Source organism: Pongo abelii, chromosome 15, assembly GCF_028885655.2.
Source record: "Pongo abelii isolate AG06213 chromosome 15, NHGRI_mPonAbe1-v2.0_pri, whole genome shotgun sequence".
NCBI lineage: Eukaryota > Metazoa > Chordata > Mammalia > Primates > Hominidae > Pongo > Pongo abelii.
Window position 1 is genome coordinate 27,960,768 of NC_072000.2, and position 24,545 is coordinate 27,985,312.

The 24,545-nt window shown below is 49.3% G+C and overlaps 3 protein-coding genes across 11 annotated transcripts; 1 reads left to right on the forward strand and 2 right to left on the reverse strand.

The window, feature by feature from the left end:
• Window positions 1-2,601: 2,601 nt before the first annotated feature.
• On the reverse strand, window positions 2,602-9,710 carry CBLN3 (cerebellin 3 precursor). 2 transcript variants are annotated; one of them, XR_008513005.2, is made up of 4 exons: window positions 7,502-7,801; window positions 7,033-7,152; window positions 5,313-6,729; window positions 2,602-4,232 (listed from the first exon to the last, which is right to left on the reverse strand). XR_008513005.2 is itself a non-coding variant. In XM_063715546.1 (4 exons), exons 2-4 carry the CDS (start codon window positions 7,799-7,801, stop codon window positions 6,532-6,534), a joined length of 618 nt encoding a protein of 205 aa, XP_063571616.1. In that variant the 5' UTR covers window positions 7,802-8,134; window positions 9,480-9,710; the 3' UTR covers window positions 2,602-6,531. The 2 variants fall into 2 exon arrangements, 1 of the variants encoding a protein (XP_063571616.1); XM_063715546.1 differs by adding an exon at window positions 9,480-9,710 and having other exon boundaries at window positions 2,602-6,729; window positions 7,502-8,134.
• KHNYN (KH and NYN domain containing) lies at window positions 8,049-24,456 on the forward strand. 6 transcript variants are annotated; one of them, XM_054529940.2, is made up of 9 exons: window positions 8,049-8,154; window positions 9,455-9,672; window positions 10,195-11,342; window positions 11,454-11,584; window positions 11,668-11,764; window positions 14,807-14,914; window positions 15,123-15,224; window positions 15,771-21,876; window positions 22,695-24,456. In XM_054529940.2, the coding sequence occupies exons 1-8, from the start codon at window positions 8,049-8,051 to the stop codon at window positions 16,018-16,020; spliced, it is 2,160 nt and encodes a 719-aa protein (XP_054385915.2). In that variant the 3' UTR covers window positions 16,021-21,876; window positions 22,695-24,456. The 6 variants fall into 6 exon arrangements, with proteins under 6 accessions (XP_054385915.2, XP_063571615.1, XP_054385912.2 ...); XM_063715545.1 differs by lacking the exon at window positions 8,049-8,154 and adding an exon at window positions 8,670-8,737; XM_054529937.2 differs by lacking the exon at window positions 8,049-8,154 and adding an exon at window positions 8,670-8,737 and having other exon boundaries at window positions 15,771-21,847.
• SDR39U1 (short chain dehydrogenase/reductase family 39U member 1) lies at window positions 18,497-21,550 on the reverse strand. Of its 3 annotated transcripts, XM_002824619.5 has the most exons (6): window positions 21,489-21,550; window positions 21,081-21,187; window positions 20,913-20,995; window positions 20,409-20,530; window positions 19,515-19,658; window positions 18,497-19,223 (listed from the first exon to the last, which is right to left on the reverse strand). In XM_002824619.5, exons 1-6 carry the CDS (start codon window positions 21,502-21,504, stop codon window positions 18,814-18,816), a joined length of 882 nt encoding a protein of 293 aa, XP_002824665.4. In that variant the 5' UTR covers window positions 21,505-21,550; the 3' UTR covers window positions 18,497-18,813. The 3 variants fall into 3 exon arrangements, with proteins under 3 accessions (XP_002824665.4, XP_054385917.2, XP_054385918.2); XM_054529942.2 differs by lacking the exons at window positions 20,409-20,530; window positions 21,489-21,550 and having other exon boundaries at window positions 21,081-21,186; XM_054529943.2 differs by lacking the exons at window positions 20,409-20,530; window positions 21,081-21,187; window positions 21,489-21,550 and having other exon boundaries at window positions 20,833-20,973.
• Window positions 24,457-24,545: the final 89 nt, after the last annotated feature.

Here is a 24,545-nt window from a genome sequence, read left to right on the forward strand (position 1 = left end):
AGCAAGTATTTACTAAGTCTATGTATTCATGAATGAAAGTGAACATACCTGGAAGACAAAAGCTTTGAAACAGGTAAATGGCTACAATAAATAAAAAATCCTACCTGCTTTTAAAAGACTGTCCAAGAATCCCTGGGACAGGTCCAATTTTTAACTTGTTTACTAAGTCATCTGGTAACAGTAACTTACGTATACTGAATACTTGCTCTGTGTTGGGTACTGTTCTAAGTGCTTTCCCACCCTGTGGGGTGCATACAATTAGTATCTCCATTTTATAGATGGAAGAAAATGAGGCACTGAGAGGTGAAGTAACTCACTGAAAGTCATGTACGGCCACTGAGAGGCTGGATTTGAGCACTGACTCCTGTGCTCACCTTCTTTTCTTTTCTTTCCTTTTTCTTTCTTTTTTTTTTGCAACAGAGTTTTGCTCTTGTTGCCCAGGCTGGAGTGCAGTGGCACGATCTCGGCTCACTGCAACTTCCGCCTCCCAGGTTCAAGAGATTCTCATGCCTCAGCCTCCTGAGTAGCTGGTATTATAGGCGCCTGCCACCACACCTGGCTAATTTTTGTACTTTTAGTAGAGACAGGGTTTCACCACGTTGGCCAGGCTGGTCTCGAACTCCTGACCTCAGGTGATCCACCTGCCTCGGTCTCCCAAAGTGCTGGGATTACAGGCATGAGCCACCATGCCTGGCCTCTGTGCTCACCATCTTAACCACTATACTACTGCCTCTGACACAAGTACATTCATTTTGTTGTTAGAATTAGTCTCCCCTCGCTTAATCTATGGTCTCTCCATCTGTTATTAATGCACTACATAGAGTCCGCTAAGATGTCTCCATTAAAGTTTGGTCCTCAGTAAGATGATTCACAAACTAAAATGGATTTACCTCCGTTGGGTCCAAGAACTATTCTCTTGGTCCTGATAAGTTTTGACTGAAATGCTGTAATCTCTTTTTCCAAAGAGTGCCATTTCCCCTCAGCTAATAAGTGATGCTATTTCTTAGGTCTGTACATTCTTGTAGATGGTGAAAAATGAAGAGTGGAGATTCTGGGAGCTGAATTGTGAGGGATCTCGAAAACCATGTTAAGAAATATGGATTTCATTCTGAGGCCCACCTGGAGCCCCCAAAGGGCTTAGGCAGTGAAATTTATTTACACAGATCACTAAGGCAACCACAGTCTGGAGAATTGAAGGGAAACCACAGGACCAGTTAGAAGGCTTTCATAGAAATCTAGCTAAAAGATTATTAGTTTGAGCCAGGGCAGATGGAAAGAAATGAATGGAACTGATGGATGTGAATGACTAGATATGAGGGTTATGGGAGAGGGAAGAATTAAGGATAATGGCCATTTTTGGTTTGGGCAACAGGGAAGTTCCATTTACAGATATAGAGAACAAGGGCGAGAGAACAGATTTAGGGAGGAAAGACTATAATTTCAGGTTTTAGCATGTAGACTTGAAAGTGGAATATTCAATGTAGAGTCTGAGTTTCAGAAAGGGCGATCCTGGATAGAGATAACATTGTCAGCATATGGACAGTCATTTGTGCCTTTGAGAGTGTCTTAGGACCAAAGAATGCTAGGGCAGAACCTCGACAAAAATCAGCACTTAAGAGATGCAGGGCACAGGCAGAGAGGTGGAGGAAAACCAGGGAGCGCACAGTCAGGGAAGTCGGGGCAGAGTGCTTCTAGAAGGAGGGCATAGTCAGCAGGGTCAAATGTTAGAGAGACTGAGTGACAAGAGGACTAGGAAGTGTTCACCAGCTCCAGTAACACGGAAGTTATGAGCCATGGCTGAGGGCAGTTCAGGTGGAGCAGTGGAGGCCACAGTTCACCGGTGGTTACGAGGTGTGCAAATCGAGAGTGTAGATATTTGTACTACAATATTTTGCTTTAAGGAGGAGATGAGCTGACGCTAACTACCTGCAGGAATAAATAGAGCTGAGGATAACCATACCTATATCTACAACTACTTCCGTGGCTATCTTCTCTTAGATTTAAGAGACTTGAGCTCTTAAACTTTAAGAGCTGCTGAAGGGAAGGAGTGAGTAGAAAGGAGAGTGACAGATGACAGGATGTCTGGAGGAAACTGGATCCAAGACTGGTGGATGAGGATAGCAGCCTTGATCAGAGAAGGAACTCATCTCCCACCGAGACAGGCAGGAAGAAGCAGAGATGGGGAGGAAGGTGAGTTTGTAAGTGTGGTGGTGGGCAGGGTCCCGCTTGGAGTTTCTGTGTTCTCAGTAAGGTGGAAGGCGAGGCCGTCTGCCGCTGACCATGGGCCGTGGGAGCAGAACCAGTGGGGCAAAAGGCTTAAGGAGTGAACAGAAGCCGGCAGTGGATTCTGGGGAAGATGAGGGGCAGCTGGCAAAGGAAACCAGTAAAGAGTCAGAGGATTGAGGATTACAGGATTGAGGACCAGATGTGGCTGGAGGCCATGGATTTAGATCCACATTGAATCCTTCATCAGTGGGACTTCTCTGTAAGACTCAGCTGCCAGGGCATGGGCATAGGGAAGGTGAATAGTTGGAACCTTGTGTTAGGATCCTTAAAGTCTGAGGAGCTTTTGGTACCTGGAGAGGACCACACACCATCACCTGTGCTTTATTTATTGTTTAATCTATTCACAAACCTACTGAAGGAAAAATTGTCTAAATATTTGAACACAATTTCTATAACCAGCAGATCAAAATCTATACATTTGACAAGTCAAATTATTTAAACGTTGATTAAAAACAATCAAATCCTCCTAAATATTTCAATTGAATCACTAATATGTCAGTTTCTCTAAAAGCTTCATTTTGGTAAGGGACACATACCATTATAAGGATTATAAAGTTTATAACATCTATGCTTAAATCCACTATAAAAATGGGTGGTAGACCTGAGAGACATTATCTCAGCTCAGGCCAATTTTTGAATTTAGATATCTAAAATAAAAATATATCTCAATGTAGAACAAGTTTTGGATTATTAATCAGTGAATTTTTGGTTGGGACCTGAGAATTGGTTCACCTTCTAAACTGATTAAAATCTGAGCTGGTATTTATCTTATATATATCATGGGAAATTTTCAAGCCCATAAGTTTTCCATGCAGTGGTATTGTAGCTGGATGCCTTTTCTCTACATGATGCCATCTTTAAGTTTAGTGACTGTGATATGCAGATGTCCTGAAGATGTCCATGCCTTAATCCCTGGAACCTGTGAATATGTTATGTTACATGGCAAAACGAACTTCAAATATACAATTCAGGTTGTGGACCTTAAAATAGGGAGATTATCCTGGCTTATCTGGGTGGGCCTAATCACACGAGTCCCTAAACTCAGAGAACTTTCTACACTGAAGTCAGAGAGATGTGGTAGAAAGGTAGGCCTGAGAGATTTAAAGTGTGAGAAGGACTTGGCTTGCAGTTGTTAGCTTGAGAATGGAGGGGGCTAGGACCTAAGTCCTACAACCATAAGGAACTGAACTTTAAATGAGTTTAGAAGTGAATTCTTCCCCTCTAGTAAGGAAGGCTGCCCTGTTTATACTTTGCTTTTGATCTTGTGAAACCCTGAGCAGAGAAGCCAGTCACGTTTTGTTGGACTTCTGACCCATAGAAACTGTGAGGTAATAAATAGTTGTTTTAAGCCACCAAGTTTGTAGTACTTTGTGGCCAGATGTGGTAGCTCACACCTGTAATCAGACCACATGAAGCCAGGAGTTTGAGACCAGCCTGGACAACATGGCGAAACCCCATCTTTACTAAAAATACAAAAAATTAGCTGGGTGTGGTGGCTCGCACCTGTAATCCCAGCTACTCGGGAGGCTGAGGCATGAGAATTGCTTGAACCCGGGAGGTGGAGGTTGCAGTGAGCTGAAATTGCACCACTGTACTCTGGCCTGGTCGACAGAGCATGACTCTGCCTCAAAAAATGACAATAAAAAACAACTTCTAGTTGTCTTCCCCAATAGCTAATCTCCCCTTCTTCCTTATTATAAAACTCCCAAATTCTGGCTGGATATGGCTGCCTGGAATAAACACTATAGCTCCTAGCCTCGCTCCCTGGCTTGCAAGGTGAGCGCCCAGGTGACTAAATTCTACTGAGACACAATTAGAAATATTGGTGCATCTTTCAGAAAGCTTCTTTCAAGGAAAGAGATGTGCTGTTTCTTCCTTCCTCCTTCCTGTTAGGCTGATGTAATGGCTGGAGCTCAGGGAGCCGTCTTGGGTCATGAGGTGGCAAGCTAAGGATGGTAGAACAGCAAGACAGAAAACTGGGCTTCCAAATGATCATAAGGCTGCCATCCATCCCTGGACTCTTATTTACAGATTTTTCTATGTGAGACAAAAATGATTTCCTATTTTGTTTAAGCTATTCTTATTTTGGGTTTTACTGTTACAGCCAAAGCTACTCTTAATCATTTTGCCTAATTAATATCTCATTGTAAGTAGTGGGGCAATACAGAGGATCCATTTTCCAGGAGATGAATGATCAGGCCTGAGCAGTGAACAGTGGTTTTTTGGACATTTGACTAATCCATTGTCTTATAACACACCACTGGACTGTTTTTCTTCTTAGTTGCAAAATATACCCAAATAGTTCCATCAGTATCTTTCATTCTTGGCACAGTGCCAGATCTTCTTGGACTTACTCACAGTTCTCTGTACTCACCCCTCCCTACTTACATAGATAAAGAAAAACAAACGTACCTTGCAAATAGACAAAATGCCTAATATATTTGTGTTCTTGTACTTATCACGACTCACTAAAATAGCCTATTATATTCACTCTTCTTCACTCAGTATATTAACTACCTTTTGGCACACTTTATAGTGGCTTCTTTCTTTTTGAATATCATTGCAGGTACATAGATTTAAAAAATTCACCTTGTTCCAATTAACAATATTATTTTCCTTTTGAGAATCAAATTGTCAAAGCAGGTCAAGTGGGAGCTTCTTTAAATTGATTCCTTTGCCTTTTCAGCTTTACTTTATACATTTAAAAAGTATCTTTGCTTTCTGTCATCAACAACATGTTCTGGGCCTGGAGTTACTTAAGGTGTGCAGCTATTCTCCAAGGAACCTGAGGGTTTTTGGTATTTTTTTTTTAATGGTGACTAATATTTGAAGCAAAGATCCCGTTTCTAAGAATGGATATCAGATTGTTCCTGATGTTGTTTTTAGGATTAGTGACCGTTCAAAAAGTTATTTCTTTTCAAAACCACAAATTCACCTTGGTATTTCCTATTTAACTCAAACATTATTGAACTTTTAAAATGTAATTTTAGTATACAGTTTGATATTTATTTTCCTCTGCAACATACCTACTTGTACCTGTAACACCCGATCCAAACTCCAGAGGTATCTTCTCTTTAGTAATCCTATAGTGTCTCACTGACCAGCATTCTCTAGTTGTTTTATTGATAGATTCATCCAGGCTGGGCCAATGGGACAGCAGGATAAGAAAGAGAGAGGGAGGGTTTAGCATACTGGCAGGAGAGGGTCTGAAGGAATGAATCATGGAATCCCAGGTAATAGGAAGCCTAAGGAGGAGAATAACACAGCACAGATCAGGAGAAAGAGAGATGGTGGGGATAGGCTGGAACAGGTACAGTGAAGATAACTCGGTGAGAGAGCTGGGAGGAAGGAGGCAGCAGTCAGAGTGTGGAGGGACTAAATAAAGTTCAAACTTCAAAGGTGGAGCAGTTTCAGGAGGTGGCCAAGCAAGAGGATGCATGGTTATCGATGTTTTCCATGGTCCACTTCCAGCTCTCTATACCTGCTCTCAGCTCTGCTCTCACCCAGAGCAAACACACTCACCCTAGTCTCAGGTGGGGAGGTAAGGGCCAGAGTCTATCTGGGATCTGGCAGAGGAGGACAGCCAGGATTGCTGCCTGCTGGCTGCTCTGCTATACATGCAGAATGTGTACCATGTTCAGTCTAGACAATACACCCTCCTTCCTTCCTCACCAGCCACAGACTCCAGGCCCTTCCCACCCTTCTGCCTGTGGCTGAGCCTCCCACCCTAGCCCATACGGTGCCGGTTCAGCTTCTGATGGTGCTGGCTGAGATCCGTGATGCTGGCATTCCTCACAGGAAGAAGCCTGCGGGGTACGCTGAGGCTTGTCCATCTGGGCTCCTGTGGGGGCCTGTCAGGCTCACCTGTGCCACCTGTCCCTGAACAGCATTGAGCAGGAAGCTGGGGTGGGGGAACAGGAGGAGCAGAGGCTGCAAAGTAGTGCAGATCTTCCTTCTTGCCAAGCCTTGCCCTGATCCTAGGGCTGCAGGCAGGAACAGATGCAGCAGGTGGCTGGGAGGGTAACTGGGGCGGGGGCGGGGGGGTGCGGTGTGGAAAGGCCTGGTCTGGAGATGCCACAGCTCTACTCTTCTCTTAAACTTGGGTGTTTGGCACAGGGTCCCATGCAAAGAGGTGGGATAGGCAGCCAGAGGGAGTCTCTCTCCCGCCTCTGCTGTTTCTGGGGCAAGAGAGGGCAGAAGAAAGTTGTCAGGGGCTGGATTCTTGTGCTTGAAAGGCTTGGGTCCTCAGAGAGGGAAGATGAGGAAGCCAGAGAAACTTGAGTATTTCCAGCCACCCAGTAGATTCCCCCGACGCAGGCGCAGAGACACTCGGTCCCCGGGGTCCAAGGGCAGTAGCACAGAGCTGGTGGCTGCCTCCCGGGTCACGTCAGGGTCATTGGCAAAGGCTGAGATGACAGGCCACGTGTTCAGCATCAGGCTCACCTGGGGAGGGGAGCCCAGTTAGCCCCCATTCCCCAGCCCTTAGCTCAGGACCCCCCACTTTCCCAGGGGCTTCCTCTTGGGAAGCTGGGTTTTAATGGGCTCTCCCGGGACGGCTGAGGGGCGGCCAGCATTGGACTCTGCACATCCTCCACACTCAATGCAAGCGAGGCAGGCCCATTCCTCCCCTGGTCCTGGCCTCCAGGACACAGGTCAATGGAGAGTGCACCCGGAGGTCAGCTGGGCTCCACTTCTTCCCCCTCCCTACCCTCCTGAGCCGGGGATGGGGGCCAGTGCTGAGGTCACCTGGACAGTTTGGCGGTTGTACACCTTCACCACATGGAACCGGAAGCTGTAGACACCCCGGACAGGGGCTACGAAGGAGCCAGAGGCCCGGTCAAAGCCACCGCCCTCGTTCACCAGGACCTGGGGGAAGCAGAGCCTGCTGAGTGGGGCTCAGGAAATGCCCATGGCTCAGGGGTACCATGGGGACTAGGGGCAGGGGCAGTGAGTAATGAATAGAAGGAGTGGCAAGTAGGAGTGAATAGGAGTGAACAGATTCAAAAGAAATGGTGAGAAAGGGCAAGGAGGGGGCTGCGTATGGGTGGAGGGAGAGGAAACCGTCGGTGGGGTGGTGGGGCAACAGGCCAGATTAGGGAAAGATGTAGGAAGCTGTTTTCTTAAAGCCTCAGAGACAGCAAAGTGGGCTTGGACAGTTGCTTCCAGGTCCTTGCAGGGTCCTTCCAGGTCCTCTGGACGGGGGTAGGGGGATTACCTGGTCGAAGTAGATGGCCCCACTGGTGCCATTGCCGGTTTCCCCTGCTGGCTCATGGTGGTGGCTTCGGACCGCAGCAAATGCCACTCGCCCAGGGGGCGCCTCTCCCAGGGCTGCTCCCCCGGGCCCCCCTGCAGCAGCTCGGCCAGGCTCACAGACCACCAGGCACTCCCCCTCCAGCAGGACGGGCTCTGACCCCTCCTGGGCCCACCCGGCCCCCAGGGCCAGAAGCACCAGAACCAAGGGCAGCCCGGGACTGTGTAAGGGACCTGGTAGCCAGTGTGGCTTGGCTCCCAACATGGCTGAGGGGCTCTGCAACCCACAAGTGCCCCGGTCTTCTGTCCCTCTTCTGTTTCCGCTCCTCTCCCTGGACTCTCACCGCCGGCACCCTGATGGTCTGCCCTCTTTAGGCTCGCTGAACCCCCTCTCCATACCTGTGTCCCAGCTCTGTCCTGCCTCCCACTCTTACTCCTGCTGTCACTGCAGTTCCCTCCTCCTTGGCAGAGCATGCAGTGACAGCAGTTGGGCTTTGGGAGAGAGAGGAGGGATGAAGCCGCCTGCCCGCTGGACGGGAGGGTTGCAGCCAGAGCTTCAGGGCAGCCCTGCTGGATGGGACAGCACTGAAGGCCGAACCTGGGGGGATGGAGAACATGGTATGTGTGTGTGAGGGGTGTGAGAGAATGTGTGAGTGTGTGCATATGCCAGAGGCAGCCCCTCAACCCCTTCCTCCTATTCCTCCTCTCTTCAAAATCCCCCACAAATCAACAGCCCTTCTTCGTGGCATCTTTCCATTTGTTGGAAGAAAGGGGTACTCCACCAGGGGTACCCCCCGCCCCCCCCGCCTCCCCCCTCCGCCACGATTGCTTTGGTGGAAAGTGCTTGGGCCTAGAGCACCAGTGGGCCAGTCACGCTGCCTCTTTCTTTGGTCGGCCACATCTTTATTCGCGGGAAACAACTTTCAACGCGTGGTTCCCCTTTCCGAGAAATAACTGCGCAGAATGCGCGAGGACCCTGAGGGCCCGGAGACAGACGGGAGGGCTGGTGAGAAGCGCGAGGAGCGAGCCCTGGAGCCGCCGAGGGGACTAGGCCGAGCGGACCCGTCGGGGCCTCTGGGCGCGGCGGCAGGGTTGGGAGGAGGGCGCGCAGCCGGGAGGAGCTGGGCTGACTCCGCCCCAGGCCAGGAAGTGACTCAAGAAACAGTTTGCGTGCGATGTGGCCAAGAGAGGTCCCCGTTGGGTGAGGAACCCGGGAAGGCCCGCCCAGATTCGGGCCCCCTGCCCTTGTCCCCTGGGCCGGGGGCGTGGGCAAAGCGGGGGCCCGGCGGGCGCTGAGAGGACCCGAAGCCGGCGCGGGCGGCGGAGGCGGTAGGCGCGCCCCTCCCCCGCGCCCGGGAGCGGGGAGCGGGGGCCGCGGTGCGGAGTAGGCCCAGCCCGGGGTGGCTGCCCCAGTCCGCGGTGGGCGGGCCCGGCCCGGCCCCTGGGCCCTGGGCGGCGCTCGTGGCCTGACGGAGAGGGGCAGCGGACGGCTGGGGGAGGGGTGGGAGTGGCTTGAACCTTGGAAATGGCAGATCAGGGCCCCCAGAGGACAGCCTAGTTCAATCCCCTGCTGAGGATTCGTCTTTAAGAAGCTTCAGAGTCCCCCAGGAGACTCCTTCTGGCCTCCCGGCCGAGCTGGAGCCCCCCCACCCTTCTTACTCCGGACTGTGGTCATCCTTTTCCAAAGCCCAGACGCCCACCCTCGATAGACAGCCTTGTTTACCGGGACTTCCTCTCCGGAGAGGCCTGCGTGACATACACCCTCCCTACCTCCAGTGGACTCAGATGCTTGTCACCTCCTTGGGCTGTTTACCAGAGCCTTAACTAGGTGCGACCTGTTGATAGTTGGTGTAGTCCCAGGAACCAGGATTTGGATTGAGGGTACAATGAGGCTCTGAGCTGCCTTCTCCCCTTTCAGGGCTGGGGGCAGCAGCCATGCCTACCTGGGGGGCCCGCCCCGCGTCCCCAGACCGCTTTGCGGTGTCTGCGGAGGCTGAGAACAAGGTTCGGGAACAGCAGCCCCATGTGCAGCGCATCTTCAGCGTGGGGGTGAGCGTCCTTCCGAAGGACTGTCCGGACAACCCCCACATCTGGCTGCAGCTGGAGGGCCCCAAGGAAAACGCCAGCAGAGCCAAGGTGAACTCCTCTCCCCCATCCCTCCGGGCACCAAGGACGCTTTCCCCCAGGGCGGAGGAGAGCAGGGAAGAGGAGGGGCCTGGGGAGGATCTCGACTTCTTGGTTGTCTTACTGGCAACCTCAGTGCCCCTGAGTTTTGAGGGACTTTCCAACTCTATATTTGTTTTCAGTTTCAGCTTAATTTCTTCTGTGATGGCCCAGGCTCGCAAAAATCATTCTGTGCTCTTTGAGAGAATAGAGATATCTGGCTGAACAAGTTGGCCCCACCAAGGAATGCACTGTGGGGTGGGAGGCTGGGCCACATTGCTTCCTTTGGGATTAGGCTGGGGTTCCAGGATGGCTCAGTCATGTACCAGCTTTGTGATGGGAGTCTCAGTTTCCTTATCTCTAAAATGGGAATAACATCATGTGGATACTCCAGACATTGGAGCTCAGGAGTGAGCAAGGAGCCAGGAGGGGTGACCTGGGCCAGTTAGGATTCCAGCAGTTTACTTTTCCTGACCTTCCCTTCCTCCCGACCAGGAGTACCTGAAGGGTCTCTGCAGCCCAGAACTGCAGGATGAAATCCACTACCCGCCCAAACTGCACTGCATCTTTCTGGGAGCCCAGGGCTTCTTCCTTGACTGCCTGGCCTGGAGCACGTCAGCCCATCTGGTGCCCAGGGCGCCCGGCTCACTGATGATCAGTGGCCTGACTGAGGCCTTTGTCATGGCTCAGAGCCGGATAGAAGAGCTGGCAGAGCGGCTGAGCTGGGACTTCACGCCAGGACCATCTTCCGGAGCCTCTCAGTGTACTGGAGTGCTGAGAGACTTCTCTGCCCTGCTGCAGTCCCCGGGGGATGCCCATAGAGAGGCTCTGTTGCAGTTGCCCCTGGCTGTCCAGGAGGAGCTGCTGAGTCTGGTGCAGGAAGCGTCCATTGGGCAGGGGCCAGGAGCACTGGCTTCTTGGGAGGGGCGGAGCTCAGGCTTGCTGGGTGCTCAGTGCCAAGGAGTGAGGGCTCCCCCTAGTGACGGCAGGGAGTCCCTGGACACTGGATCTATGGGACCCGGAGATTCCAGGGGAGCAAGGGGAGACACTTACGCTGTGGAGAAGGAGGGAGGGAAACAGGTTGGTCCCAGGGAGATGGATTTGGGGTGGAAGGAGTTGCCTGGGGAAGAGGCCTGGGAGAGAGAAGTGGCCCTCAGGCCACAGTCAGTGGGTGGAGGGGCAAGGGAGTCAGCACCCCTGAAAGGGAAGGCCCTGGGGAAGGAGGAGATAACTCAGGGAGGAGGAGGGTTCTGTGTTCACCGTGAGCCTCCCGGTGCCCATGGCTCCTGTCACAGGGCAGCTCAGTCCCGAGGAGCCTCCCTCCTCCAGCGGCTCCACAATGGGAATGCCTCTCCCCCGAGGGTGCCCAGCCCTCCGCCTGCACCGGAACCCCCATGGCACTGTGGAGACCGAGGTGACTGCGGAGACCGGGGAGACGTGGGGGACAAGGGAGACAAGCAGCAGGGCATGGCACGGGGTCGGGGGCCTCAATGGAAACGAGGCGCCCGAGGGGGCAACTTGGTGACTGGCACACAGCGTTTCAAGGAGGCCCTGCAGGATCCTTTCACCCTGTGCCTTGCCAATGTGCCTGGCCAGCCAGACCTCCGCCATATTGTCATTGACGGCAGCAACGTGGCCATGGTGTGAGTACCTGGTGGGGCTAAGGGCCTAGGAGAGGGAGGATATGTCCTGAGGGGCTGGCATTGTAGCCAGGGTGCCAAGCCCCTCCTCTGGCCGACCCCCTCCCACTACAGGCATGGCCTCCAGCACTACTTCTCCAGCCGGGGCATTGCCATTGCTGTGCAGTACTTCTGGGACCGTGGCCACCGTGACATAACTGTCTTTGTGCCTCAGTGGCGCTTCAGTAAGGATGCCAAAGTCAGAGGTGAGTTGGGCCTGGTCTTCAGTGTCCCAGGATAGGCTCTGTTTCTACCTTGACGAGAACCCTGTTATGTTCTTTTTTAATAGAGAGTCACTTCCTGCAAAAGCTGTATTCCCTCAGCCTGCTCTCCCTCACACCCTCACGAGTCATGGATGGCAAGAGGATCTCCTCCTATGATGACAGGTACTTGCTCCTCTCCTGGCTCCAGCCTTGATATTCAAGGAGCCCTGTGGAAGATTGAGGGAGAGAGAAAAGCTCCTGGTGGTTTATGCTGTTTCCAAGCCTTGGTGGTGGGTAAGGGGCCAGTTATTCCTCTGTGTGCCTTATGATTGGGTAGGTAAACCTGCCCTGCAGGTGTGATGAGACGAACTATAGACAACCATGTTTGTCTATTCATCATTCATCAAACAAAATGATACCTTGTATTTATATAGTGCCTTACTGTCTAGAAAATACTGGTTTAGTGGAAAGGTGGGAAAGCTGGTTACATAAATACCTGACAGATGTCTTCTTATAACCTGAATTTCCAAACATGCAGAGAAATTTCCCTAACATTCTGGAAAAACCAGAGTAAAGGTCAAAATAACAAGTAAAATGGAGAAACACAGCCCATGAATAATAGGACTGTACAAAACATGGTATAATAGAAAGATCACTGGATTTAGAATTGGAAGATCTGAATTTGAGCCTCAAGTAGCACTACTCATTGACTTTGACTGTGGAACTTTTCTTAGTGAATTAACCTCTTTGTCTCAGGGTCCTCCTCCATTCATTTACCCTCCTTGTGAATATACGAAAAAGATAAGGTATGTGCTTGCCTTGCTCAAGGTGCTAGGCAAGAGTACAGTGACATTCCGTCCTAACTTTGCACAGACCTACTCAAGTGTGGCAGCGGGTATATCTCCAATCTACAGTCGTGGAGACAGAGGGTCAGAGTGGTTACCTGTCTTAGCAAAGGGAAATTAGACCTCAAAGCTGCCAGATGGTTTCAATGAAAATACAAGGCACACTTCTACCATAGTCTGCATAGGTGGTGTGAGAAATGAGCAGATTTTGGAAAGCCAAGTTAAAAAATTTACAAGTTCTTTATTCTCTAGGACATTATACAGTTTTTAAAAATTAGTTTCCAAACCATAGTGATTATATACTTTGTCTTTTCAAACACTTACCTTCTATTCCTTAACAAGTAAGTGGTATTCTACAAAAAAGCAGTTTACGTTCTCCCAGTGTTATTGTATTTATATCTAGATTTCACAGATTACCCAAGATATGGAATCTTCTTTCCACACCTGCATTGACACAGAACTGAAACTGAAGATTGAGTTCATTTTAATGAATGTTAAAGGCATGTGTCTGCCCAGTTGTGTGGGACCTGGTTGGCAGATAACATAATATAAATTGGGAATTTGCCCAGTAACAGTGAATAAACACAGTGGTGCACAGCGTAGGCATACGGAATGAATGTTGCTGAACAACATACTGTGTAATGCGATCATAGTAAAATATGCTTAACTGGAAAATACCATTTGCATACCATAAGTGTACCATATACTTTTTTTGTTTGTTTGTTTTTGAGACGGAGCCTTGCTCTGTCGCCACGCTGGAGTGCAGTAGCATGATCTCGGCTCACTGCAACCTCTGCCTCCCAGGTTCAAGTGATTCCCCTACCTCAGCCTCCCGAGTAGCTGGGACTTCAGGTGCATGCCACCATGCCCAGCTAACTTTTTGCATTTTAGTAGAGACGGGGTTTCACCATATTGGCCAGGGTGGTCTTGATTTCCTGACCTCATGATCTGTCCACCTCGGCCTCCCAAAGTGCTGGGATTACAGGCATGAGCCACCAAGCCCAGCCAAGTGTACCATAGACATTTGTATGTCATTCCCTTAATTTGTTTCCCAGACAGAAGCTCAGAGCCCGATATCTGTCACACCTAATCCTGACTCCCAGTTCCCCCTATACCACACCATCTTTCAAATACTGACTGCTCACTTAGTACTAGGCGCATGGCCTGCAGGAGGAGGTGGGAACACTGGGAACAAGATCTGATTCTTGACTAGAGAGCTGAAAGAAACCATAAATCGAACACTACAGGAACTCAGAGGGAAGGGAGCCCCATCCTGGCTGGGGTTTTGTGGGAAAGGAGAGATTTGTGAGTTTTTGTGTTGAGAAGACTGGGATGGGTTGGATCTCTTCATTTCTAAATCTGTTAAAAAGACCACCACCCATCACCTCACGAGTCCTACCCTGTCTTGTGGAATCAGAATTACTGAAGTGGAGGCCAGGCATTTTTTAAAAAAGTTCCCTTGGTAATTCTGTTCCTCAGCAAGTCTTGGGAAGTGCCTTCCAGATAGAGGAAATAGTTGGAGAAATATGGAAGTCAGCATAAGACATACGTGGAGAGCAGGGTGTAATCTGATTATTGACTTTAGCTGGAGTTGAGAGTGGGATAGGGAATATTGGGAGAGATAAGGCTGTAAGGGTGATTTGAGCTGGCCTGTAGAAGGCTGCCAGGCCTGGGTGTGTGGACTTTATTTGGTAAATAAAGGGCAAGTGTGGAAGAGTTTTGTGTAGGTGATAAGCATGCTTTCTTGGGGCAGGGCAGGGGAGACTGGAGGGTGGGTGAGTGGTCAGAGGCAGGGACCCCCTTGTTAGGAGGTTATGCATGATCTCAGTTGCAATATCTGAATTACTGGGGTGGTAATGGTGGGCCTGGGAAGGAAGGGAGCAGAGCGAAAGGCTCTTCAAGGGAAGGGCATGTTGGATTTGCGAGGGGTTGGTTGGGCAGGGTGGAAGACAGAGCTAGATCTTACTGTTTACTAATGAGGCACAAAGTGTTGGGTGAAGGAGTATGGTGGGCAGATAGGATGCTACTGGGAGACCACCTTGGATTCATCTGTTTCCTCTCTAGGTCATGGCAGTTGTATCTAGTCAGTTGCCTGTAGCTGGGTCAAGGTGAGGTAGGGGGCAAGATCTCCATCACCAGAAGTGGCTCATGGGAGACAGTAAAACTTCTGGGGTTGGGGCCTTGGAGAGTCCCAAATGGTTGCTGTGGTTCTTACTTTTATTTTTATAGATTTGGGGGATACCAGTACAGTTTTGCTACATGGATATATTGCATAGTGGTGAAGTCTAGGCTTTTAATGTAACCATGATCCAAACAGTGAACATTGTACCCAGTAGGTAATTTTTCAACCCTCTCTCGGTTGCTGTGGTTTTGGAGACAGGTTCATGGTGAAGCTGGCTGAAGAGACAGATGGGATAATTGTCTCCAATGACCAGTTCCGGGACCTGGCGGAGGAGTCTGAGAAGTGGATGGCAATCATCAGAGAACGGTGAGGGAGCCCTCCCGCTGAGAATTGGGCACAGATGCAGATGTTTTTCTAAAGCCAGCTCTGCTCTGGCCATGGGGTGAAAACTCTGGGAAGGAGGTGAAGTTTTCTTGAAGGATGGAGCCAGCAGCTTCTGGTGATACTGGTCTCAGTTGTCTGGGAGGTGGGCAAGGGCCCCCTCTGTGACCACACATTATCTTTTGCCATCCAGCCTGCTGCCCTTTACCTTTGTGGGAAACCTCTTCATGGTACCTGATGACCCACTGGGGCGAAACGGCCCCACCCTGGATGAATTTCTGAAGAAGCCAGCCAGGTAATCAATCCCCTAGACTACTTGCAGGCAGCCCCCACCCCTGGCCCTCTCTCAGCAGGCCCGGAGACTTGGGTGGAAGTGTGGCCTCAGTTTGGGCCAGCTTAATTTTGCAGTGGTTTGAGTTGCATTGGCCTTGGCCTTTATAAGCTTCCCAGGGGATCCTGACATAGAACCTCCTTGCTGGGAGGGAAACACCTGCTTCCTGTTTCTCTTAATCAGCATGTTTGATGGAGTTATTTGGAAAATGGTTGCTTATACTGACAGCCAGTTGTATTCAGCATGCCTTCTCCTGACCATTACATAAGTGACTCATTTAGGACTAGAACTAGATCATAATAGTGGCAGAGTTCACCCTGTTTCTAAAAGAACGGCCCATCTTCCCTTCAGAAGTGGGTTGATACTGCCACTCAGTGGTCAGCTTCAGGAACTTCAGGATTTTTCCCCCAAAGCCAGAATAGGCAGGATAATTAAGAGAGGGGTAGCCCACTAAGATGTAATTTCCCCCCCAGGATGCTCATCAGCTCTTTTTGATCTGTTTCTTCCCAGGACACAGGGGTCTTCTAAGGCTCAGCATCCTTCCAGGGGCTTTGCAGAACATGGTAAACAGCAGCAGGGGAGAGAAGAGGAAAAAGGTAGTGGTGGCATTCGGAAGACCCGGGAAACAGAGCGGCTCCGGCGGCAGCTGCTGGAGGTGTTTTGGGGTCAGGATCACAAGGTGGACTTCATCCTGCAGCGGGAGCCATACTGCCGGGACATTAACCAACTGTCTGAGGCCCTGCTCAGTCTTAACTTTTGAGCCTCACCTGCTTGAGTGGCTGCTGCCCTGTCAGCTCCAGCCGCCTCCAGCTCAGCCCTTTCTGTGAGAGTCCCTCTGCTGCTCACACTCTGATCCAGAGGCACCCTGAGTTGGTGCTTTGGATCAGGGAAGCCACTTTGGGACAGGTCCATAAAGTGACCTGATCTTACCGAGTCAGGACCTCAGCCAGCTCTCAAGAGGTTCTGCTCAGCCTTAACTTCTCAACTTTGCCTTAGCACAGGGTTTCTGTAGGGAGTGGGGGCTGCTAGAGAGGATTAGTTCTGGAGACTGAGACTGTTGGCTCCACCTCAAGCTGAGCTCGGGTGGAGGGCAGGGTGGGCAGGAAGTGACAGGAAGTTAAGCTGTTCCTCTCCCTGGCTGCTGCTCTGGATGGCCAGAGAACAAGATGCTCCCTTGCTGAGCTCCTGGGAGCGTGGAAGGAGATGCTAGACCCTGGCACAGCGTTATGTGGACTGGGCCACAATAGGGTGGAGTGAGCTAGTGAAGAAGGCAGAGGGAGACGTGGCTTCTGGTCTCAGCTATTCCTGTTTGTGACCTTGATTGAGTTGCTTGGGCTTTACTTCCGCCTACAAATCAGGGGTAAAAACACCTGTTGGGAGGAGAAATGAGAACATAGAGGAAAGCTTCTTGGAGGAAAGGTGCTTGGACAAAGTCTCAGGTGTGTCTGCCTGTGGCTGCACAGGCTCTCTAACAGAAACCTCACTTTCAGAGAGATGTGGGTCCTTTGTCTCCAGGATCCACACCCTAGATTTTAACACTGCATTCTCACTATAACATGCCCTATAATGGCTGCATCCCTTTTGAGCAACCTCCAAAATCCACATTTACACAATAGGTAAATTAGGGATGACTGCATTATCAAAATACTCTCAGGGTTCCTATAAATGGCAGCTCTCCTGTTGTATTCAAGTGTTTGTTTACAGACTAACAAATGTGTTGGCAAATCCCTGGTTAGATGCACTTGCTGGTGTTGAGATGAACACGTCGATTTTTCACCAAATCGATGAAGCCATGCTCTGCAATGACAATATTAATGTGATCCAACCCTAACATTTTCTCTATGGAAGACATATGTTGCATAAAGCAAGGCACACTTCTGCTTTATGTGTGTGTGTATGGGGATGGGAGGACTTAACGGAAGTTGAACCAGTTGGTTCTAGATGAACCAATTATCTGGAAAATGAAAGAACCAGAGTTGGAAAGCACTTGACTGGCCACCAGACCAACTCTGCTGTTACTGACATGCTCTCTCCACCCTGATTCCTAGAGGTCATTGCCCTGGATCTGCTTGAAGTCCTCCTGTGCCAGGGGATTTACTATCTCCAGGGTAGCACATTCCCTGTGTAGAAGGTATTAATCAGTACTCCTTGCTTTAGTGCAGCCTAAAGTATGCTTTTCTGTTACATCTACCTTTGAGGCTGGTCATACTCCGAGGAACAATACAGAGCCAGTCAACTTCCTGGAATCCAAGACCAGATAAAGAAGTAGGACAGGTGCCCCTGGGTTCTGTTCTGTGTGGGCCTGCGGTGAGTCTCTGGACAAGATCTTTTCCAGGCCCTGACTTCTGCCTCCCTCTGAGTGGCACAGGGAGTCGAATACTGCATGGAGAGTGTAATGATGATGGGGAGGGTCCTTGTGTCCTCACCCCTCCCTTTTTGGTGATTTACACCACTGTACCATACTGACCCAGGCTGGGGGCATGTGTGTTGGAGACAGGCTGGTCAAAGAGGTGACAATGATTAAGAGATAAGCCAGAGGTCCCTGAGAAGAGATTGGTTAGTATGGCCTGAACTGGTGGCTGGGGGAACTGTGTCTGGTCAAGTTATGGCAGATGTCACAGCTTTAGGTAGGTAAAAAGGGTCCTAGATGAAAACTTGGGAGTTTTTTTTTCTGATAGAGTTGTTTATAGTTCTTGATTGGTTTCTTGCCCTTTTCACTTTCAGTGATGGTGAGTGTGCAGTAGACCAAAAGTGTCTTCTGCTTTTTTGTGCTAAGGGCTCTGGTTGACTGAGTGGCCCCAGTCAGAGAGGCAAGTCCTAAGCTTCTTATAGACAGGGATGTTGACTTTGTTCTGCTGCAGCCTGATAAACTGGGACCACTGTGTGGTTAGTAATGCACTTGCCATTTGGTGACACAGACTGAAGGCTATCCTACACCTGGGCCTTACCTCTTCCTCTACTGGCATCCTAATGGCACTCTGACAGCATCCAGGGTGACTACAGGGTCCACTGGAAATGGATCATCATTCTCTCTTCTAGTGTCTACCTTTATCATAACCTGATGTCCCAAACTTGTGACAAGTTCTTTTGGCAACTGAAGGACCAAGAATGGAGAGGGTGATGAGAGAGACTGCCCATTATAACTTTCAAAACCCCGTCTTTGGGGAAGAATCATCTAGGGTGACATTCCTTGAAGTAAATCCCAGGAGAATCTAGGCCAAAGAGATGAGCCAAGGTTAGTGAGACAATTTATTTTTATTGCCTAAACTGCAGAGCATTCTCTACACAGCGTAAAGGAGAAGTGGGGCAGCTGCAGGACATGGAGAGAAACCAAACTGGGAAATCTTACAAGGAGTTGAAAAGATTAATGTCCCAACCTGAAGAGATTACGGCCTTGAGACAATAAGGTGGAGCAACAGAACAATGGGAAAGAGGACTGGGAGAGGAATCTAAGAACCAGATGGCTTCAGCTCTCTAGAGGAACTGAGCCTATTCACAGTGCCTAACTTGGAAGCCTGTGAGGGACAGGCCTCAGGCCCTTGCCACGACCTACTTAGGCTACAATTTCCTTTAAGGCAGCCCCTAGCTCTGGGAAGGAATACTGGTAGCCAGTGGCCAGTGTTCGCCGTGGGATCACCTTCTGGCCCTCCAGCAGCATGATGGCACGCTCTCGCCCAAAGACAGCTTGCACCACAGTGCTGGGGAGAGGGATGAAGGCTCGGCGGCCCAGGGCAGCACCCAAGGTCTGGGCAAACTCAGCATTAGTGGCGGAGGATGGAGCCACTCCATTCAGGACCCCGTGCACGTGGTTTGCTTCAAGGGCATGGGTCAGGATTCCTGCCAGGTCCCCAATGTGTATCCAGGGGAAGAATTGGTGGCCTGAGCCGATGGGGCCCCCCAGGCCCAGGCGAAAGGGCAGCAGCATGTGGCCCATGGCACCACCCCCACGGCCCAGCACAACCCCTAGAGCAGGCAAGAGGGAAGGTACAGGGGTCCTCTCAGCCTTGAAGGAGCCCCGCTGCTCCTCCTGGTTTCTGTTTCCCCTTCCTCACTCTCCCCATGCTGACTTGGCTCTGTAACAGAAGTGAGCAGTATGGCTCTCTTTAAGACTTCACACCTTCTCATCTGCAGGTTGGCTAGAAGTGGTGGCATCCTCTCATTCTGTAATTATAATCTCAGCTCTCCTAATCCCATCACTTTCCCAGCCCAGAGAAGACATTCCAACCCTGTCTGATACCCAGGCCCGTTTCTCACCTGAGCGCACCACCACCTGGCGTGTAGGATCTCCAGGAAGCCTGGCTGCAGCTTCCCATTTGGTTACGAGGTTGGAGAAAAAGTCAAAGTCTCCTCCTGGGCTGTCTTCATCATACTCCGCAGTCAGACTGGGCTGGTAGTAAGCTGCCGGTGGAACACAATCATTTGTCCTGGGTGTCCTTGGTCCTGCCTGGCTCTCTGTAGTGGAGGCTCCCCTTGGCCTCACCTTCTTTGGCCCTTAGGATCTCCCCATTTGGAGATAGAGCCATTTGGATATTTTCCCCTTGAACTTCTCCATGACCTGAAGCGTTCCTTCCCTGGAGGAACTCTTTGGTTACAGGGCTAAACTTAGAGGCTGCTAGAGTGTAGTGGTTAAGAACAGGAACTTGGGTACCAGGCGCCTGAATTTTAATCAGCTCCCTCATTTATTAACTCTCTGACTTGATGCAAGTTACTTAACCTCTCTGTATAGAATTTTCACATCTGTAAAATGGGAATAATAGTACCTACCTCATAGGGTTGTTGTAAGGAATAAATAATAATAAGCATAAAACACTTCAAATAGTGGCTGGTGTGTATAATTGTTTGCAATTACTTGGTCCCAAAGGTGACCAGGAACTCTGTTCCTAAAGAACTATGGTGTGAGAAGTAAGGGACTTTGGGACAGGTGGACTTTTCCCTGGCACTAAGAGTGATGCCACTCCCCACTCTTTTTCAGGGTCTCAATTTCTTAGTGAAAGTACACAAAGGTTAGGAGAAACATGCATGGATCAAGGGCCTAGGAAGTCATTTTGCCTGGAAAAGACCAGTGCCCTGGTATGTGCATAGCTACAGAGGTCTGAGTTACCCCGTTCTCCTGGCGAATATAAGAGGCTGGTGATTTGGGGGGCATACCTACACCTGTGACTAAGACCCAGGCCTTGGGGGGTTGTGGGGCTTTGGTGATGGCTTTAGCCAGCAATTGGGTGGTCTCTAGGCGGCTGCCGAGAACCTCTTTTTGGAAGGTTTCATTCCATCTGCAGGAGAAACATGGGAAATAAAAAGCCACTAAATACATAAGTGCACATATCCCTCTCTCTATCTTTTCCTGGGAGCTATTTCATACAAATTTCTTGTAAAGCCCTGAATTTTGGCTTAAGAGAAACAGTCAACGTCTCCTGTAGAGGGAAAGGGCATTCATTTCTTGGGCATCCTGAGTTATAGGGGAGGACTTAAGCCAATTGGCTGACTGGGTGGAGGAGCAGGTGGGGGTGGAGGAGTGGAGCAGAATGAGTAGTCTGGGATATTGGTTTAGTTCGGAATCTGGGAGCTCCATTACCCATAGCTCACAGGTTCTCATCAGTGGGGCACTTTCCTCCCTGTGCTCTAGTGGGTATCAGCTTTAGGGCCCGGGCTGACCTTCGGAGAGGGTTGAGGATGTTCTCTCCGGCCAGGTTGACGGCGGCATCGCAGCTCGGCAGCCCCGATGCAGCGAGCTCATCCTGTCGGAGAAAGCACACAGTGCCGCTGCCCCGCTCTGCGCCGCCCAACTCTGCCCTCCCACCCGCTTCCAGAGGATGGACTTACCCACGTGATCCGGCCGGGCCCAGGGTGTCGGGAGATCAACGTCACTTCGTGGCCTCTGGCATTCAGCAGCTGGGTTAGGGCTGTCCCAATGAAGCCTGTCCCGCCACCTGATCGGAAAATACAAATTGTTTATATTCCCGTGGAGTTGGGGTGGGGGCGCCTTCCGTCCCCGCTGTGGCACCCTCTTCCAGCGCCATCCTATCTGACACCAGACTTCTCCCCACTTGTCCCCCTCGTCGTGACGGAGAGGTGACACAGGTCACAGGGATTAGGGAGATTCGGCTTCTCGGGCTAGGAGGCCAAGGCCAGGTTGCCTGTGCACTAGACAGTGCCCTCCCGGAAGCGGATTCCCAGTCCTCAATCTCCGACCAAGCCCGCCCAGCACTCTCCCTTTCTGCCCTCCCTCACCCACAAGCACACGCATAGCGACTAGGACCTAACACGCCTGCGTAAAGTTTAGAGTTTACCTCACTTCAGAAGCGACTACGACCTCTCTGCGCATGCCCCTTTCGGGAAGCGCTTTCCAGTCGAGGTCGCAATCCTGTGCGTGACCCTTCTCGGCGACCCGGAAAAACTTGTAAATACAGGCTGTGTGTTTCAATAGCAAGCGAGATGGGAGGGATTAGACCGATGGACCCGGAAAGGGCGGAGGAGGGAAGGCTTTAGTGTAGAAAACCAACCAAACCAAACCCAAACCAACGAAACCCTTCACCTAAAACCCGAAGCTACCCAGACCTCAGAATTCTGGATGTCTATTAAGTTGGCGGGTCAGTAATGCAAGAGAACCTTTCCACCGGTAATCTGAATTTCTTTCCACTCGGCCAGTTTTTTCTTCTCTCTCTTCCCGCTGGCGCCTTTCTATCAGCATTTAAACATTCCAAAGATCCCCTTATATTAAAATAAGCCTTCTCCAGACCTGTTTTTCCTCCAGCTAATATTCTTTTTTTTTTTGCCTTCATAGCCAAACTTCCCAAAAGTGTGGTTTCCATTTTCTACTTCTTACTTCACTCCTATAGGGTTTGTGCCTTTATCATTCATTTCCTCACTCTCCAAGAACATACGTTTCCCGTGTGTCACCAAATCTAATCCCTAGTTTTCAGTTAGTTTTCTTGACCTCTCAGTATCATTGGGCACCTGCTGATTCCGTCCTCCCTTTGAAAATGTTTGGCTTCAGTGAAAGACATTCTCTTCTCGGCTTTCTTCTACCTTTTTTCAGTCTCTGATGCTTGCTCCACCTCTGCTAAGTTCTTAAAATATTGGTATTCCTCAGAGCTGGATCCTAGGACCTTCTCTTCCCATTCTGCACTTTACCCTAGGCATCTATGCCTTGAATTCAGTTACCAGGCTTTAACAGAAGACATCCCAAATCTCCTATGCAACTCGGATCTCTCCTCTGAGCTGCTAACCCCTATAAAAACTTTTCACTACACATCTCTTCTTGGACATCTGAAACCCTATTGATTTTAAATACTGAATCTCTCCCAGATTTATCTAAGAGGGGTCTTTGAAAAGTTCATGGAAAATGTGTATTATGCTAAAAAATACATAGGTTTCCAAATTTTTTTTACACCAAAATAAACTTGTACTAACTTATTATATAACATGTCTGAACAGGATCTGAGGCACTAAGAAGGCTAGACAGTTTGAAAAGAGCCCCTATCAAAGCAACCTGAATTCTGCTAAAATTGAAGCAAGAACAAACATGGAATTTGTGGTGAAGAATGATGAAATTGATGCTTTATGAAAAGTTTATGAAGACAATGCCCCAAATAAATCAGCAGTCTACAAATGCATAACTCATTTTAAGAAACGAGGAGATGGACAAGCATGGTGGCTCATGCCTGTAATCTCAGCACTTTGGGAGGATTATGCATGAGGCTCTCTCAAGCCCAGGAGTTTGAGACCAGCCTGGGCAACATAGTGGACCTCATCTCACTAAAAATTTAAAAATTAGCCAGGTGTGGTGGTGCACACCTGTAGTTCCAGCATCTTGGGAGGCTGAGGCAGGAGGATTGCTTGAGCCCAGCAGTTCAAGGTTGCAGTGAGCTATGATTGCACCACTGTGCTGCAGCCTGGGCAACAGAGTGAGACCCTGTCTCAACAAAAAGGGGAAGAGATGATGTTGAAGATATAGATAGTGGCAGACTATCCACATCACTTTGTGAGGAAAAAAATTCATCTTGTTTGTGACCTAATTGAAGAGAACTGACAACAGCAGAAACAATAGCCAACACCATAGACGTCTCAGTTGGTTCGGTTTACACAATTCTGACTGAAAAGTTACAGTGGAGCAAACTTTCCACTTGATAGGTAACAAAACGGTTGTACCCAGATCTGCTACAGATAAGAGCAGAGCTTTCAGTGGAAAGTTTAAACAAGTGGGGTCAAGATCCTTGATATGGCTTTGTGACCTCACCCAAATCTCATCTTGAATTGTAATCCCTAGCTATTGAGGGAAAGACCTGGTGGGAGGTGATTGGATCATGGGGGCAGTTTCCCCCATGCTGTCCTCATGATAGTGAGGGTGTTCCCATGAGATCTGATGGTTTTATAAATAGCAGTTTCCTGTGGGCTTTTCACTCACTCTTTTTCCTGCCACCATGTGAAGAAGGTCTTTGCTTCCCCTTTGCCTTCCACCATGATTATAAGTTTCCTGAGGCCTTCTGGGACATGCAGAATTGTGACTCAATTAAACCTGTTTTCTTTATAAATTACCCAGTCCCCAGCAGTTCTTTATAGAAGTGTGAAAACAGACTAATATAATCCTGAAGCATTTCATCAAAGAATTGTAACAGGAGATGAAACATGGCTTCACCAGTATGATCCTGAAGAAAAAGCACAATCAAAGCAATGGATATCAAGAGGAGGAAGTCAAAGCAAAGCAGACCAGTCAAGAGCAAAGGTAGTGGCAACAGTTTTTTTAGGATACTCGAGGTATTTTCCTTGTTGACTTTGTGGAGGACCAAAAAATGATAACATTAATTTGCCTATTGAGAGTGTTTTGGGAAAGTTAACCAAAGCTTTAGTAGAAAAACACCTGAGAAAGCTTCATCAGACAGTTCTTCTCCACCGTGACGATGCTTTTGCTCAAGTCTCTCATCAAACAAGAACAATTTTGTTAGTGTTTCAATGGGAAATCTTTAGGCATCCACCTGATTTGGCTCCTTCTGACTTCTTTTTGTTTCTTAATCTTAAAAAATTCTGTCAAGGGCACCCAGTTTTCTTCAGTTAATAATGTAAAAATGACTGTATTGACGTGGTTAAGTCTCCAGGACCCTCAGTTCTTTAGGGTGTACTAAATGGCTGGTGTCATTTCTTATGAAAGTGTCTTGAACTTGGTGGAACTTATGTTGAGAAATAAAGTTTATATTTTATATTTTTTAATCTTTTAATTCATTTTTTCCACAAACATTTTGAAATTTCCTCATATTTCCCTCTGTCTCTGCCATCACAATCCTCTTATGA